General features: G+C 40.0%; 1 protein-coding gene across 1 annotated transcript in view; it reads right to left on the minus strand.

The window, feature by feature from the left end:
- Window positions 1–1,095: 1,095 nt before the first annotated feature.
- Window positions 1,096–18,613, minus strand: part of RIOK3 (RIO kinase 3) — a 35,159-nt gene continuing 17,641 nt past the window's right edge. The window contains exons 7-13 of the mRNA XM_053714983.1: window positions 13,724–13,851; window positions 11,761–11,943; window positions 11,229–11,388; window positions 4,560–4,640; window positions 4,066–4,155; window positions 2,714–2,821; window positions 1,096–2,193 (exon numbers count right to left, since the gene is read on the minus strand). Of these exons, the coding sequence (XP_053570958.1) occupies window positions 2,086–2,193; window positions 2,714–2,821; window positions 4,066–4,155; window positions 4,560–4,640; window positions 11,229–11,388; window positions 11,761–11,943; window positions 13,724–13,851 (858 nt within the window). The 3' untranslated portion in view covers window positions 1,096–2,085. The remainder of the gene's footprint in view (window positions 2,194–2,713; window positions 2,822–4,065; window positions 4,156–4,559; window positions 4,641–11,228; window positions 11,389–11,760; window positions 11,944–13,723; window positions 13,852–18,613) is intronic.

Below are 18,613 nucleotides of genomic sequence, written 5' to 3' on the forward strand. Positions count from 1 at the left end.
TTACTTCTATCTAATTTGCTTCATTCTCTTGATATCCTTTGATGAAAAGCATATCTAGATAGACTTCGTAACTGCTGATTGGTGGCTGCACATAGATGCCTCGTGTGATTGGCTCACCGGTGTGCATTGCTATTTCTTCAACAAAGGACACCTACAGAATGAAGCAAATTGGAATGTTTCAAATTTTATTCTCTATCTGAATCATTAAATAAGTGTCCCTTTAAGTCTCAGTGGGTGCTTGGTACAGTCCTATTGATAACTGCTTATATGGGCCCAGTATATTTTTATATAATGCAATCATATCCCCTCAGATGCCTCTTCAATTGTAAATAATTGCAACCTTTCATAATGCAAATGTTCTATTCCCATTATCAATTTTGTCAACCTTCGCATTTTTTCCTGTTCTATTATGTCAACAACTGCTGCCCAAAATAGCACTGCATATTTAAGGTGGGGTGTCTTACCATCGATTTAAAGAGGCAGTAACCCCTTTTTGTACAGGAAATTACCTTACTGACCTTAAAGGGACACTGAACCCAATTTTTTTCTTTCGTGATTCAGATAGAGCATGCAATTTTAAGCAACTTTCTAATTTACTCCTATTATCAAATTTTCTTCATTCTCTTGGTATCTATTTGAAAAGTAAGAATGTAAATATAGATGCCGGACCATTTTTGGTGAACAATCTGGGTTGTTCTTGCCGATTAGTGGATAAATTCAGCCACCAATAAACAAGTGCTGTCTAGGGTCTGACCCAAAAACTGGCTGGCTCATTAGCTTTTTCAAATAAAGATAGCAAGAGAACGAAGAAAAATATGAGTAAAATTAGAAAGTTGCATGCTCTATCTGAATCACGAAATAATGTTTTTGGGTTCAGTGTCCCTTTAACAATAGAATGCAAAAAAACAGGGGTTGTTCTGAAGTTAAATATCAAAAGGATAATATTCTCTAAGCACCTTTTTACAAAAAGATATAAAATTAGGAATTCATCATTTGAATATTCATGCATCTACCTTACTATTGGTTGTTAATACGAAGTATAATTGAGTGAGATTTGTCAGAATTACAGGGTAGCTAAAGAAATTAAGCACAGGATTGTTTTTAAATAGAAATGTTTATTTTTCATGCTTTAGTTTTACATCACTAAATGGAAAACAAACTAGATATTGCCTTAGAATACCAATTCTTATAGTATTTGATGAACTCAGAGGAAGTATTAATTTATATTTTAAAAACATCATAGCTATTAAGCACGGATTACATATTAACACATTGTTTATCATGGTTAGTGATAGAGAAGAACAGTACAGTAATGTCAGACTCACTCCATGTGGAAACCGATTAAAACAAAATTCAAAATGTTATATCCATGAGGTGTTTAAGTAGATCAATTTCACAAATTAACTACATCAATTGGTATATTAAAAGTTAAACATGATGTGCAGTAGGATTGAAAATCTACACTACAAGCTAGTGAAAAATGCTATCAAGCCTAATCAGTATCTTTTCTATTTTGTTTTCTAAAGTGAAGCTTTAGCTGTTTATCTGCAGAAATGCACACTTTTAGGTTATATGTGAATTTGCAAAAACACTTAGTGATTACAATCCATGCAGTATGCAAAAAACTCTTTGTAAAACCCGTTCAATTTATAGTGGAATATGTCGTCATTTAGGCTGAGGGTACAATTACAGGTAAAACCAACAATTCTTTTGTGATGCAATAAGGAAAGCTTGGCTGTTTACAAGCTTCTCAAGGTAAAGAGATCATTATTTACAGCGATCACCTTTACCCCTTCAGTACTAGAATAACTAGCACAGGTGCAAATACAGACAGTGATAACATCCATCTGTAAAGCTGTGTTAACAGCAGGTCTTTGGATAGATACACATAACAGCTTAGTCTATTTGCAGGCTAAACCTTGATATGTCAGAAACCATAGCTAGAATACCAGGAGTATTCTCTAGAGTGTCTGGTTCTCTGGATCCACTTCCAACTCATATTGGACAGCAGACATGAATCACTGCAGAGCAGCAATTTATTTTCTTTTGCTTAATTTGTTAACTGGGAAAAAATCCCCATCAGGGCTATTCGTCGTATATCCTGGGAGGGCCATCATCACCTTTCTCATATTCAGGAATCTTCTTTCCGATCATCTGGACATGATCTTCATTTATTTTCTCTAAAGCTTCAATCTAGTTTTAAGAGAAATGGGAAAACATGGTTACTAACTTGGAAGTTCTAATACTAACTCTAGAAAGTTAATTGTATACGGTAATGGGAAACATTGTTTTGTACTATTAAATAATTAATGCAGAGACCTGATAGCTTATTATTTGAAATCTATTCTAAGCAAACTTTTGTCCCAATTTTAAAAAGGCACAGTGAAGTCAAAATTAAACTCTTGATTCAGATAGAATTTTAAACAACTTTCCAATTCACTTCTAGGAGCAGCAATGTAAAATACTAGCCGATAATTGGTGGCTCCACAAATATGCCTCATCATTAGCACACACACAATATGTTCAGCTAACTCCCAGTATTGCATTGCATTGCTGCTCCTTTAACAGGGGATACAAAGAGAATGAAGCAAATTAGATGATAGAAGTAAACTGGAAAGTTGTTTAAAATTGTATTCTCTATTGGAATCATTAAGGGGGGGGGAGGTTTCATGTCCCTTTAACAAGGAGGAGGAGTATATATAATCACATTTACCTCAGCCATGAAGTCCACTTGGTTACTGGAGGTAATGTTTAATCCAGAAACCGCATTGAAGAGATCACGTTCATTAAGTACATCTGCTACCCCTGCTTTTTGGAAAAACTAAGGGGAAGAAAACATTAGTAGCTAGTACACACATTTTAGTAGTCTGTAAATAGCCTGGTGCAAAGTGAATATAAATTTCATAACAGGTTCATATAACATTAAAATGATGCACTAGATACATCTAAACAACAAGTTACAAGGCAAAGGAACCTTCATAACCACACTTTACATTATTTATTTTGATTAAAAAAAAAAATATATAAATACAATGTTCTCTCTATGTTCCTGTTTCCCCAGCCCCTTTCGCTGGGTGTCCCAGCCTAACATCAACAATGCTAAACTGGGAGCTTCTAAGTTTTTAGAAGGTTTTATACTGGATTTTTCTATTCGTAGCCATGTATATTCTTTTTCTATAGTAGTGTCTATTACATGCAGTTATATGAAAATTGGTGCACACTGCCCCTTTCATTACTATGTAAGAATTTAGATAGTTACCTGCACACTAAAAAGACTACAGAGAAGAAACCACTTCAACCACTCGCAGTAAAAAGGGATATGAAAGTCAAAATTAAAACTTAGATGATACAGACCAGAGCATGTCCTAAACATGCAGCTTATAGCTTTACCACAGTAAGCTCTCACAGGATAGCAAGAAAGTCATTTTGATAACAGAAGAATAGGAAAGTTTTATTTATATATAAAAAGACAATGCAATAGCACCGACTCTGAATTTAAAATTAGCAGATTTTTTTTTCTGACAAATTTTATTTTTTCTCCTATTTTCCGGCCCCCTGTATCATATGAGGTATCAGCCAATCACAGACTAGTATACGTTGTGAGCTTGTGCTCATGCTCAGTAGGATCATGTTCCCAAGAATGTGTGAACATAAACAGTGTGCAAAATTTAATAATGGAAGTTGGAAAGTGTCTTAAAACTGCTGCTCTATCTGAATCATAAAAGTTTATTTTGGCTTGAGTGTTCATTAAAGTTTTCCTACTGACTTTAACATTTAATAGTCTAATAACTTAACAGTCCAACTTGACCCAGAATCATGCTTTGTCATTACCAGTGGACAAAATACCTGCTCTAATTTGTAAGGTCATGTAACTATCACTAGCGACCCTTGCAAATGATGGTGTCAGCAACAGTTTTCACTCTGGGACAGCAGATCTTTATCTAAATAAAAGTGCAGGGTCTCAAGTGATAAAATGACATGTTCTTAATAATTAGAGCATGTAATCTTTCCACTAAATTGGCCCTTTAAGTCGTCCATCATGCTTGCCCAAACAAGATTGCATACCTGGGAAACATTCCTGCTATCTCTGTAAAGAAACTCCAGTCCGTGAGGATGAGTAGGCTCTACGGATTGGCTTACATCAATAAGCCAGACCTAAAAGGGAAAATAAATTAAAATATCATTTCACTATCCTCGTAAAACCATCATGAACATTTATATATTTGCAAAGGGTATTTTTTTTCTTCAAAAATAAATAATTCATATTAATAATTATTGGTGACAGTCTGTGCACATACAAAAATAAGCAAACTGAGTAGACTAGGTTCTGGAACCGGTGATTGGGCTTTTCTTTAAAATATTTTTTTTCATATACCTATTTGACGAGGAATGAAAAAATGTGTTTATATTAAAGGGGCAAACTTACGTAAGGAATAAATGCTATCTCAAATTCAAAGCCACAGAACAAACAGGCCTTAGCATAAAGAAAATCTTCAATGCCTTACACATAGGAGGATTAACACATGCTTGGAAGAGGACTATTTCAGCAAAATGATTACCTTTCCTTCATGCCACAGCATATTGTATTCACTTAGATCAGCATGCACAAGTCTGCACTGCTCATACAGTTGCTTCATCATCTGGGGAAAAAAACCCAAAGATAATTTGTTTAAGATTAAGAACCAGACCATCTAATATCAAAATTATAATGGCTAGTCAAAACAATTGGCAAACAAAACTGGGGATTAAAATATTTGGATCCAATAACAATTCAATTTATAAGAACATAGTATGTCATATTTAAAAAGCACTATTTTCTCCCTATAACTAATTTTTGTGTAGTGTCATTGCCCACCAATAGAGTTGTGGTAGTTTTTATCACATCAGTGAATGTGCTCTCCATAGGGATGATTTGTATATACAGTAATTTACTTCATTTCAGCATCTAACTCCAAATTTTGCAATATCCGTTATTTGTTTAGCAATTATTTATACATGACAGGATATTACATAACATTAGAATTGTATCCTTACAAAAGCCGGCAGTGTGAAGCATGCTTACCTAGAAGAGGAGGATACGCCAAATAGTGTTTTTAGTAGGACAGTAAGACTTCTATTTAATTTAGCTAAACTAGGAACTCCACTCAGCACTCATTTCTTTTTGGGAAATAACATAATTTATGCTTACCTGATAAATTCCTTTCTTCTGTTGTGTGATCAGTCCACGGGTCATCATTACTTCTGGGATATAACTCCTCCCCAACAGGAAATGCAAGAGGATTCACCCAGCAGAGCTGCATATAGCTCCTCCCCTCTACGTCAGTCCCAGTCATTCGACCAAGAATCAACGAGAAAGGAGTAACCAAGGGTGAAGTGGTGACTGGAGTATAATTTTAAAAAATATTTACCTGCCTTAAAAACAGGGCGGGCCGTGGACTGATCACACAACAGAAGAAAGGAATTTATCAGGTAAGCATAAATTATGTTTTCTTCTGTTATGTGTGATCAGTCCACGGGTCATCATTACTTCTGGGATACCAATACCAAAGCAAAAGTACACGGATGACGGGAGGGATAGGCAGGCTCATTATACAGAAGGAACCACTGCCTGAAGAACCTTTCTCCCAAAAATAGCCTCCGAAGAAGCAAAAGTATCAAATTTGTAAAATTTGGAAAAAGTATGAAGCGAAGACCAAGTTGCAGCCTTGCAAATCTGTTCAACAGAGGCCTCATTCTTAAAGGCCCAAGTGGAAGCCACAGCTCTAGTGGAGTGGGCTGTAATTCTTTCAGGAGGCTGCTGTCCAGCAGTCTCATAGGCTAAACGTATTATGCTACGAAGCCAAAAAGAGAGAGAGGTAGCAGAAGCTTTTTGACCTCTCCTCTGTCCAGAATAAACGACAAACAGGGAAGAAGTTTGACGAAAATCTTTAGTTGCCTGCAAGTAGAACTTGAGGGCACGAACTACATCCAGATTGTGTAGAAGACGTTCCTTCTTTGAAGAAGGATTTGGACACAAGGATGGAACAACAATCTCTTGATTGATATTCCTGTTAGTAACTACCTTAGGTAAGAACCCAGGTTTAGTACGCAGAACTACCTTGTCTGAGTGAAAAATCAGATAAGGAGAATCACAATGTAATGCTGATAACTCAGAGACTCTTCGAGCCGAGGAAATAGCCATTAAAAACAGAACTTTCCAAGATAACAATTTTATATCAATGGAATGAAGGGGTTCAAACGGAACACCCTGTAAAACGTTAAGAACTAAGTTTAAACTCCATGGTGGAGCAACAGCTTTAAACACAGGCTTGATCCTAGCTAAAGCCTGACAAAAGGCCTGGACGTCTGGATTTTCTGACAGACGCCTGTGTAACAAGATGGACAGAGCTGAAATCTGTCCCTTTAATGAACTAGCCGATAAACCCTTTTCTAAGCCTTCTTGTAGAAAGGACAAGATCCTAGAGATCCTAACCTTACTCCAGGAGTAACGTTTGGATTCACACCAGTATAGGTATTTACGCCATATTTTATGGTAAATCTTTCTGGTAACAGGCTTCCTAGCCTGTATCAGGGTATCAATAACCGACTCAGAAAAACCACGTTTTGATAAAATCAAGCGTTCAATTTCCAAGCAGTCAGCTTCAGAGAAGTTAGATTTTGATGTTTGAACGGACCCTGTATCAGAAGGTCCTGTCTTAGAGGTAGAGACCAAGGCGGACAGGATGACATGTCCACTAGATCTGCATACCAAGTCCTGCGTGGCCATGCAGGTGCTATTAGAATCACTGATGCTCTCTCCTGTTTGATTTTGGCAATCAATCGAGGAAGCAGCGGGAAGGGTGGAAACACATAAGCCATCCCGAAGTTCCAAGGTGCTGTCAAAGCATCTATCAGAACCGCTCCCGGATCCCTGGATCTGGACCCGTAGTGAGGAAGCTTGGCGTTCTGGCGAGACGCCATGAGATCTATCTGTGGTTTGCCCCAACGTCGAAGTATTTGGGCAAAGACCTCCGGATGAAGTTCCCACTCCCCCGGATGAAAAGTCTGGCGACTCAAGAAATCCGCCTCCCAGTTCTCCACTCCCGGGATGTGGATTGCTGACAGGTGGCAAGAGTGAGACTCTGCCCATCGAATTATCTTTGATACTTCCATCATTGCTAGGGAGCTTTTTGTCCCTCCCTGATGGTTGATGTAAGCTACAGTCGTGATATTGTCCGACTGAAACCTGATGAACCCCCGAGTTGTTAATTGGGGCCAAGCCAGAAGGGCATTGAGAACTGCTCTCAATTCCAGAATGTTTATTGGAAGGAGACTCTCCTCCTGATTCCATAATCCCTGAGCCTTCAGAGAATTCCAGACAGCGCCCCAACCTAGTAGGCTGGCGTCTGTTGTTACAATTGTCCAGTCTGGCCTGCTGAATGGCATCCCCCTGGACAGGTGTGGCCGATGAAGCCACCATAGAAGAGAATTTCTGGTCTCTTGATTCAGATTCAGAGTAGGGGACAAATCTGAGTAATCCCCATTCCACTGACTTAGCATGCATAATTGCAGCGGTCTGAGGTGTAGGCGTGCAAAAGGTACTATGTCCATTGCCGCTACCATTAAGCCGATCACCTCCATGCATTGAGCTACTGACGGGTGTTGAATGGAATGAAGGACACGGCATGCATCTTGAAGCTTTGTTAACCTGTCCTCTGTCAGGTAAATCTTCATTTCTACAGAATCTATAAGAGTCCCCAAGAATGGAACTCTTGTGAGAGGAAAAAGAGAACTCTTCTTTTCGTTCACTTTCCATCCATGCGACCTTAGAAATGCCAGAACTAACTCTGTATGAGACTTGGCAGTTTGAAAGCTTGAAGCTTGTATTAGAATGTCGTCTAGGTACGGAGCTACCGAAATCCCTCGCGGTCTTAGTACCGCCAGGAGGGCACCTAGAATCTTTGTGAAGATTCTTGGGGCCGTAGCCAATCCGAATGGAAGAGCTACAAACTGGTAGTGCCTGTCTAGGAAGGCAAACCGTAGATACCGGTGATGATCTTTGTGGATCGGTATGTGAAGGTAAGCATCTTTTAAATCCACTGTGGTCATGTACTGACCCTTTTGGATCATGGGCAAGATTGTCCGAATAGTTTCCATTTTGAACGATGGAACTCTTAGGAATTTGTTTAGAATCTTTAAATCTAAGATTGGTCTGAAAGTTCCCTCTTTTTTGGGAACCACAAACAGGTTTGAGTAGAACCCTTGTCCTTGTTCCGACCGCGGAACCGGATGGATCACTCCCATTAATAACAGATCTTGTACACAGCGTAGAAACGCTTCTTTCTTTATCTGGTTTGTTGACAATCTTGACAGATGAAATCTCCCTCTTGGGGGAGATAATTTGAAGTCTAGAAGGTATCCCTGAGATATGATCTCTAGCGCCCAGGGATCCTGAACATCTCTTGCCCAGGCCTGGGCGAAGAGAGAAAGTCTGCCCCCCACTAGATCCGGTCCCGGATCGGGGGCTCTCGGTTCATGCTGTCTTTGGGGCAGCAGCAGGTTTCCTGGCCTGTTTGCCCTTGTTCCAGGACTGGTTGGGCTTCCAGCCTTGCCTGTAACGAGCAACAGCTCCTTCCTGTTTTGGTGCAGTGGAGGTTGATGCTGCTCCTGTTTTGAAATTCCGAAAGGGACGAAAATTAGACTGTCTAGCCTTAGCTTTGGCTTTGTCTTGAGGTAGGGCGTGGCCCTTACCTCCTGTAATGTCAGCGATAATTTCTTTCAAACCGGGCCCAAATAAGGACTGCCCCTTGAAAGGTATATTAAGTAATTTGGACTTAGAAGTAACATCAGCTGACCAGGATTTTAGCCACAGTGCCCTACGTGCCTGTATGGCGAATCCTGAGTTCTTAGCCGTAAGTTTGGTTAAATGTACTACGGCCTCCGAAATGAATGAATTAGCTAGTTTAAGGACTCTAAGCCTGTCCATAATGTCGTCTAGCGTAGATGAACTAAGGTTCTCTTCCAGAGACTCAATCCAAAATGCTGCCGCAGCCGTAATCGGCGCGATACATGCAAGGGGTTGCAAAATAAAACCTTGTTGAACAAACATTTTCTTAAGGTAACCCTCTAATTTTTTATCCATTGGATCTGAAAAGGCACAGCTATCCTCCACCGGGATAGTGGTACGCTTAGCTAGAGTAGAAACTGCTCCCTCCACCTTAGGGACCGTTTGCCATAAGTCCCGAGTGGTGGCGTCTATTGGAAACATCTTTCTAAATATTGGAGGGGGTGAGAACGGCACACCGGGTCTATCCCACTCCTTAGTAACAATTTCAGTTAATCTCTTAGGTATAGGAAAAACGTCAGTACTCGCCGGTACCGCAAAGTATTTATCCAACCTACATAGTTTCTCTGGTATTGCAACGGTGTTACAATCATTGAGAGCTGCTAAGACCTCCCCTAGTAATACACGGAGGTTCTCCAATTTAAATTTAAAATTTGAAATATCTGAATCCAATCTGTTTGGATCAGAACCGTCACCCACAGAATGAAGCTCTCCGTCCTCATGCTCTGCAAGCTGTGACGCAGTATCAGACATGGCCCTAGTATTGTCAGCGCACTCTGTTCTCACCCCAGAGTGATCACGCTTGCCTCTTAGTTCTGGTAATTTAGACAAAACTTCAGTCATAACAGTAGCCATATCTTGTAATGTTATCTGTAATGGCCGCCCAGATGTACTAGGCGCCATAATATCACGCACCTCCCGGGCGGGAGATGCAGGTACTGCCGCGTGAGGCGAGTTAGTCGGCATAACTCTCCCCTCGCAGATTGGTGAAATTTGTTCACATTGTACAGATTGACTTTTATTTAAAGTAGCATCAATACAGTTAGTACATAAATTTCTATTGGGCTCCACCTTGGCATTGGAACAAATGACACAGATATCTTCCTCTGAGTCAGACATGTTTAACACACTAGCAATAACTTGCAACCTGGTTATAATCTTTTTTAGCAAAAACGTACTGTGCCTCAAAGAGGTACTTAAACGATTAAATGACAGTTGAGATAATGAACTGAGAAACAGTTATAGCATCAACTTTAAAACAACACAACTTTTAGCAAAGGTTTTGTTCCCATTAGTAAGATAACATAACTAAATTTGACATAAAAATTATTGAGTAACGTCTTTATCCACAGTCAATATAAAAAATTCTCACAGCTCTGCTGAGAGAATGTACCTCCCTTCAAGAAGTTTGAAGACCCCTGAGATCTGTCAGAGATGAACCGGATCATGCAGGAAAAATAATAATAGCTGACTGGAAATTGTTGATGCGTAGCAAAGAGCGCCAAAAACGGCCCCTCCCTCTCACACACAGCAGTGAAGAGAAACGAAACTGTCACAATTCAAAACAAACTACTGCCAAGTGGAAAATAAAGCCCAAACATTTATTTACTCAGTACCTCAGCAATGTAAACGATTCTACATTCCAGCAAAAACGTTTAACATGATATAATACTTATTAAAAAGATTAGTGACCTTTAACAGAGTAGTTCCGGTGAAGTACCATTCCCAGAATACTGAAGTGTATACATACATGTCATTATAACGGTATAGCAGGATTTTCTCATCAATTCCATTCAGAAAATAAAAACTGCTACATACCTCAATGCAGATTCATCTGCCCCTGTCCCCTGATCTGAAGCTTTTACCTCCCTCAGATGGCCGAGAACAGTAATATGATCTTAACTACTCCGGTTAAAATCATAGTAAAAACTCTGGTAGATTCTTCCTCAAAGTCTGCCAGAGAAGTAATAACACGCTCCGGTGCTATTATAAAATAAACTTTTGATTGAAGTCATAAAAACTAAGTATAATCACCATAGTCCTCTCACACATCCTATCTAGTCGTTGGGTGCAAGAGAATGACTGGGACTGACGTAGAGGGGAGGAGCTATATGCAGCTCTGCTGGGTGAATCCTCTTGCATTTCCTGTTGGGGAGGAGTTATATCCCAGAAGTAATGATGACCCGTGGACTGATCACACATAACAGAAGAAAGAGACATTATTTTAAAAATACTCAATAGGTTATTTCATAGCCCATCTGTACATCCCCCAGTGGAAAAGGTTTTTTCCCCACATCTTTTTTACTCACCATAATTTTAATGGAAACCGATTTTAAAAATACAAATTTTGCATGTTCAGGAAAATGACATTGTAAGAAGAAAAATAAAAGAAACAAACACTTACGGAGAGAACTTGGTAATATGCTGTGTTTAACTCTTCCATGCTTAGCTTTGCCTCCTTCAGAGTAGGGGCAGGAACTTGATCTTTTCCAATAAAACACATCACCAATACGTGTTTCTTCAACATGACTACTTCTGGACAAGGAATACCAGCTTTCTGCATTCTACACACAAAATTACATAATGATACTTCAAAAAGGGTTTTACCCTAAATTGAGCCTCTATTGTCATTTACTTATTTTTATAAAGCACTTCAAAAAGGATTGTTTCCATTTAGTAAACAGAACATGGCGGAGGTCTCCCTAAAGTCCTGAACCTCCAATATGGCCAAAAGAAAAGCTCAACACCTGCAAATTGTATTGCCTGTATTGCTAGAAGAATTTTCCATAGTTAGCATGTCTGACAGATATCACTGATTAGACTACACACACTGAATTGGTATGGTCAGCATATAAAGGTTCCAGAGATTCCACATTTTAAAATTAGACAACCATAAAATAAAAGGGGACAATAATTATTTCTAAGTGGTAGCATACCTATTCAGATTGTGTTTCTCCTTTTCAGCCCACATACGGATTATTTTTCGAGGATTCAGCTTGCTAAAGCGATTCTTGAATCTGTAATCATCCTTGATATATTTATCTCTGTTCTTAAATTCATTCAAAGTAGTCTTAAAAACTTTTAGGGCACACTCAGCAGGTACTTCCTGGTCATCCATACTAAAATATATATAAAAAAATAAAATGAGTAGATTGGTGGGAAAGAAACCAATAAGTGTATAGGACAGTTTGATAATTAGGTTTAAACAAAAGAGACTGGTGGAAATTCCAATAAGTAACCATAGTGGAAAAAGAAACTGCCCACAAGGGTGGTGCTGGATGCAAGGAAATCGAATACAAAAAATAAAATAGTGAGAAAGAAAATAAGCATCCCCTAAGCACTCAAGAGGTAGATTTGTTTTTTATTTTTTTAAACAAAGTCACCAAAATATAACAATTATTCTCTTAAAAACATAACCTTTATTAGTGAAAAAAAATAAAAAAACACATAGGTAAAAACATGTAATTTAAAAAAAAAAAAAAAAAAAAAAAAAAGTGCGCCCAGGGCCCAGCAAAAAAAAAAAAAAAAAGAAATAAAAAAAAAAAAAAATCAATATATATATATATTAAACTTTATTTATATTCTGCAGCGCTGTCCATGGGTACAATTAATTTACAAGTTTTATATCATTGTTTTATTTAAGAGACAAGACAAAATTCTACAAACACATACAGGGGGATTTTAGGGACATATTCCTGTGGGAACTTAATCTAGAAGAGTGAGCAAGATGTTAATGCAGGAGTTAGATGAGGGAAATGTTAGGTAAGTGAAATTAATTATTGAGTTGGGTGGTAGGCTTCTCTGAACAAAAAAAGTCCTCAGGGAGCATTTAAAATAAGATTAGGGGAAAGCCTGACAGGGCGAGGTAGAGAGTTCCAGAGGATTGGTGCTGCACGACAGAAGTCCTGCAGTCTAGCATGGGAAGAGGTGATAGTCGAAGATGCAAGGAGCAGGTCATTATTGGATCTTAGTGGGAGGGTTGGAGTATATTTGTTGATTAGAGGATAGGTAGTGGGGAGTGGCGTTTGTGAGCTTTGTATGCAAGGGTGAGAATTTTAATTTAATTCTGCTGTGAATGGGGAGCCAATGAAGAGACTCGCAGAGAGGTGCAGCAGATACAGAGCGACGGAAAAGGTAAGATTAGCGGCATGCGAAACGTGAGTGCAGTGCCCTTTGGGCCAGTTTGATTTTTCTTGATTGCGATAACAAAGATTTTTGACTGATTTCAGGGATATTAGCATGGGAGCACCCAGTCTTTTAAATAATTGCGGTGGGGTGTCACAAAAGTGTTAGCAGATTGCCACCCCTTTCTGGCTCCAGTGTGGAGTACTTAATAGTCACAGATTTATGTAAGGGACTGTTTTGCGTTTCGTGCCACACATTGTAATGGGGATAGATACCCCTTCTGCGCTTTTTCCCATGATAGCTATTATATATTGATCCTTTTTTTCACTGGGCCCTGGACTCTAGTATTAAAAAAAAAAAAAAAAAAAAAAAAAAAAAATTACCTAGGTTTTAAACTTTTCACTAATAAAAAGGTTATATTTTGGGGACTTTGTAATTCTGTAAATTTTTTTTCTTTCTACCTCTAGTGCTAGGGGATGCTTCTTTCGCTCATATTTTTTGTATGATTATTAGGTTTATAAGTTGTAAAGAGATTTTTATTTTTTGTATCTTTCAATCTCTCTCTAGTGAGAGCCAGAGGGTGCTTAATAAAAGGCAGCAGCTGCTATTACTACTGGTAGTGTTTTCTGTGTGCTGTTAAATAGTCTCTACACATTACAAGCTGTCATTATGCAGCAGCTCTAGTGTAATATGTTGGCTAAAAGATGAGTTTAGCCAGTTTGTGATTTGGGCTTAGGAACATCATAACATTTTGGACACAGGCGCAGTAGTTACCTTCCTCCAGTTGCATGAAACACAACAGACTCCTTCCCAGTGCTCACACAACCATTAATGGTTTCCAGTACTCCAGAGTTCACCATTTTATACAGAAGTAGTCTTGTTTTTGGATCCAGTGCTTTCTCCTGCAAAAGCACAAATAAAAGGATAGGATTGCCAATGTTAAACACACAATTTTACGCTCATTTAAAAAGGGACACTAAAGTCAAAATTAAACTTAATATTGAAATAGAGTGTGTAGTTTTAAAGAGACTTTCTAAATTTATGTCCATTATGTGCTCATTTAAAATTCAGAGTAAGTGCTTTTGACTTGTCTCTTTATGTGCTTTTTGGTTATGAAGGTCTACTGTATGTTCCTTTAATTTGACCCACAAGAAAAAGAAAATTTATGCTTACCTGATAAATTGCTTTCTTTTTAAACACGATGAGTCCACGGATCATCTTTATTACTTATGGAATATTCACCTCCTGGTCAGCAGGAGGAGGCAAAGAGCACCACAGCAGAGCTGTTAAATAGCTCCACCCTCCCTCCCACTCCAGTCATTCGACCAAAGTTAGGTAGCGAAAGGAAAAGCCAAGGTGCAGGTGTCTGAAGTTTATAATAATTAACAACCTGTCTAAAAGAACAGGGCGGGCCATGGACTCATCGTGTCTAAAAAGAAACAAAATTTATCAGGTAAGCATAACATTTTTTTATTTTTTTTAAGACACTAAGTCCACGGATCATTTTCATTACTTATGGGATACAATACCCAAGCTAGAGTACACAGATAAGGGAGGGACAAGACAGGGAACCTAAACGGAAGGCACCACTGCTTGAAGAACCTTTCTCCCAAAAGCGGCCTTAGCCGAGGCAAAAGTGTCAAATTTGTAGAACTTTGAAAAAGTGTGAAGAGAGGACCAAGTTGCAGCCTTGCAAATCTGTTCCACAGAAGCTTCATTTTTGAATGCCCATGAGGAAGCAACAGCCCTAGTGGAATGAGCCGTAACTCTCAGGAGGATGCTGTCCAGCAGTCTTATATGCAAAATGGATGATACTCTTCAGCCAAAAAGGAAGAGGTAGCCGTAGCTTTCTGATCGTTACGTTTTCCAGAGAAAATTACAAACAATGAAGAGGACTGACGAAAGTACTTAGTCGCTTGTAATTAAAATTTTAAAGCACGGACCACGTCCAAATTGTGCAGAAGACGTTCTTTCTGAGAAGGATTAGGACACAAAGAAGGAACAACAATCTCCTGATTAATGTTCCTATCTGAAACAACCTTAGGAAGAAAACCTAGTTTAGTATGTAAAACTACCTTATCTGAATGGAAAATAAGGTAAGGAGAAGTGTATTGCAACGCTGAGAGCTCAGAAACTCTACGAGCTGAAGAAATAGCAACAAGAAATAAAACTTTACAAGATAACCACTTAATATCTAAGGAATGCATAGGCTCAAACAGAGCCCCTTGAAGAACTAAATTAAGACTCCATGGAGGAGTAACTGGTTTGAACACAGGCCTGATCCTGACCAAGGCCTGACAGAATGATTGAACATCTGGAACATCCGCAAGACGTTTGTGTAACAAAACAGATAAAGCTGAGATCTGACCCTTTAGGGAACTCATTGATAAACCCTTCTCCAAACCCTCTTGGAGAAAAGACAAAATTCTAGGAATCCTAACCCTACTCCACGAGTAGCCCTTGGATTCACACCAATAAAGGTATTTACGCCAAATTTTAAGGTAAATCTTTCTAGTCACAGGCTTATGAGCCTGAATCATGGTCTCTATGACCGATTCAGAAAAACCCCGATTGGATAAAATTAAGCGTTCAATCTCCAAGCAGTCAGCTTCAGAGAAACTAGATTTGGGTGAAGGAATGGTCCTTGAATCAGAAGGTCCTTCCTCAACGGAAGTCTCCAAGGTGGCAGAGATGACATTTCCACCAGATCTGCATACCAAAATCCTGTGAGGCCAAGACAGAGAATTAAGAATCACTGACGCCCTCTCCTGTTTGATTTGAGCAATGACCCGAGGAAGAAGCGCAAACAGAGGAAATAAGTATGCAAGGCTGAAGGACCAAGGAACCGCCAGAGCATCCATCAGTTCCGCCTGGGGATCCCTGGACCTCGACCCATATCTCGGGAGCTTGGCATTCTGTCGAGATGCCATGAGATCTAACTCCGGCCGACCCCATTTGAGAATCAGGCTGGAGAACACTTCCGGATGGAGTTCCCACTCTCCAGGATGAAAAGTCTGTCTAGCTATCTTGGTTACCTCTGTCATCGCTAAGGAACTCCTCGTTCTTCCCTGATGATTGATGTAAACCACTGAAGTTATGTTGTCCGACTGGAATCTGATAAACTGGGCTGAGGCCAGAAGAGCATTGAAGATCGCTCTTAGTTCCAGGATGTTTATAGGAAGAACAGTCTCTGCCCGAGTCCACACTCCCTGAGCCTTTAGGGAACCCCAGACAGCTCCCCACCCTAGAAGGCTGGCGTCTGTCACAATCACCCAGGACGGTCTGCGAAAGCAGGTTCCCTGGGATAGATGATCCAGAGACAACCACCATTGAAGTGAGTCCATCGTCTCCTGTCCCAGGGTTATTCGTGGAGACAAGTCTGCATAATCTCCATTACACTGCCTGAGCATGTTGAACTGCAGAGATCTGAGGTGGAACCGAGCAAACGGGATGATGTCCATTGCCACCACCATCAGTCCAATTACTTCAATGCACTGGGCCACTGATGGCCGAGGAGTGGACTGAAGGGCTCGACAGGTATCAAGAATCTTTGATTTCCTGACTTCTGTCAGAAAAATCCTCAGATATAGGATCGATTAGAGTTCCCAAGAAAGTCACCCTTGTATTTGGGATTAAGGAACTCTTTTCCAGATTTACCATCCACCCGTGAGCTCTCAGGAAGGATAGCACCACGTCGGTATGAGATCTTGCTTGTTGAAAAGATGGCACCTGGATTAGAATATCGTCCAGATAAGGCACCACCGCAATGCCCCATGGCCTTAGAACCGCCAGTAGAGACCCCAAAACTTGTGAAAATTCTGGGGGCCGTGGCCAGACCGAAAGGAAGAGCCACGAACTGGAAGTGTTTGTCCAGAAAAGAAAACCTCAGGAACCTGTGATGATCTCTGTGGATAGGAACATGTAGATATTCATCCTTCAAATCCACTGTTGTCATAAATTGACCCTCCTGGATCAATGGAACAAGGGTACGAATAGTTTCCATCTTGAATGACGGAACCCTGAGAAACTTGTTTAGACTCGAGTTCTAAGATAGGTCTGAAGGTTCCCTCCTTTTTGGGAACCACGAACAGATTTGAATAAAAACCCTGCCCCTGTTCTGGAACGGGAACAATCACTCCCAGGGAGGAGAGGTCTTACACAATGTAAGAGCGCCTATTTTTTTTTTTTTTTTTTATATATCTGGTCTGCAGATAATCTTGAAAGAAGAAACCTGCCTCTGGGAGGAAAATTTGTGAACTCCAATTTGTATCCCTGAGACACTATTTCTACTGCCAGGGATCCTGAACGTCCCAAACCCAAGCCTGAATGAAGAAGGAAAGTCTGCCCCCTACCAGATCCGGTCCCGGATCAGGGGCATGCTGTTTTAGATTCAACAGCAGGCTTCTTGGATTGTTGACCCTTGTTTCAAGACTGGTTGGGTCTCCATGTGGGTTTAGATTGTTCCTGCTTAGCAGAGGAAAAGCAAGAATTTCTCTTGAAATTCCGAAAGGAACGAAAATTACTCTGTCGTCCTTTTTGTTTGCTTCTCTTATCTTGAGGAAGGAGATGACCATTACCTCCTGTGAGAGATAATTTCCGTCAGACCAGGTCCAAACAAGGACTTCCACTTGTAAGGAATCGCTAGAAGCTTAGATGACACGTCCGCAGACCAAGGTTTTAACCATAAAGCTCTGCGGGCTAGGATAGAGAACCCCAAACTCTTAGCTGCCAATTTAGTAGTTTGCAGAGAAGCATCCCTAATAAAAGCATTAGCTAACTTCAGAGCTTTAATCCTATCTTGGATCTCCTCTAAGTCTCAGTCCTGAGAGACTCAGACAGAGCATCAAACCAATATGCTGCTGCACTAGTGACTGTAGCAATGCACGCAGCTGGCTGCAATAGCAGACCCTGGTGAACATAAATCTTTTTAAGTAGACCCTCCAACTTCTTGTCCATGGGATCTTTAAAAGCACAACTATCCTCAATGGGAATAGTAGTTCGCTTGGCTAAGGTGGAAATAGCCCCTTCCACCTAAGCCTCCCTGAAAGAGTCAGCTATAGGAAACATCTTTTTGAAAATAGTGGGAGAGAAGGGAATACCTGGTCTCTCCCATTCCTTAGAAACAATCTCCAAAGCTCACTTTGGCACTGAAAAAACGTCAGAGTAAGAAGGAACTTAGAAATATCTGTCTAATTTAATCGACTTCGCAGGAGCGACCACTACTGTGGAATCACAGTCTAAAGTAACCAAAACCTCCCTGAGTAACAGGAGGTGTTCTAGCTTAAACCTGAAAGATACAACCTCCGAATCAGTAAAATGTAATGCACTTTCTGAATCTGAAATTTCCCCTTCTGAGAGAACCTCCATATCCTCCATCTCAATCCCCTGGGAAGGTACATCTGAGATTGCCACCATTGCATCAGAAACCTCACTGACTGCATGTTGGCCTTTCCTCTTACGTTTGTTGGAAAAGCAGACAACGCATCAGAAATTGTGGAAGACATAAGCGCTGCTATGTCTTTTAAGGTAACTCGAGCAGGCGCTAGAGCAGAAGTACAGGGCACTGCTTGCATGGGAGTTAAAGTTTGGGACGCTTGGAGAGAAAGCTGTGGCATACTCTGAATCTCGTCATTAGACTACTGAGAAGCATCCGCTTTTGAAAAA

This window comes from Bombina bombina, chromosome 5 (genome assembly GCF_027579735.1).
Source record: "Bombina bombina isolate aBomBom1 chromosome 5, aBomBom1.pri, whole genome shotgun sequence".
NCBI lineage: Eukaryota > Metazoa > Chordata > Amphibia > Anura > Bombinatoridae > Bombina > Bombina bombina.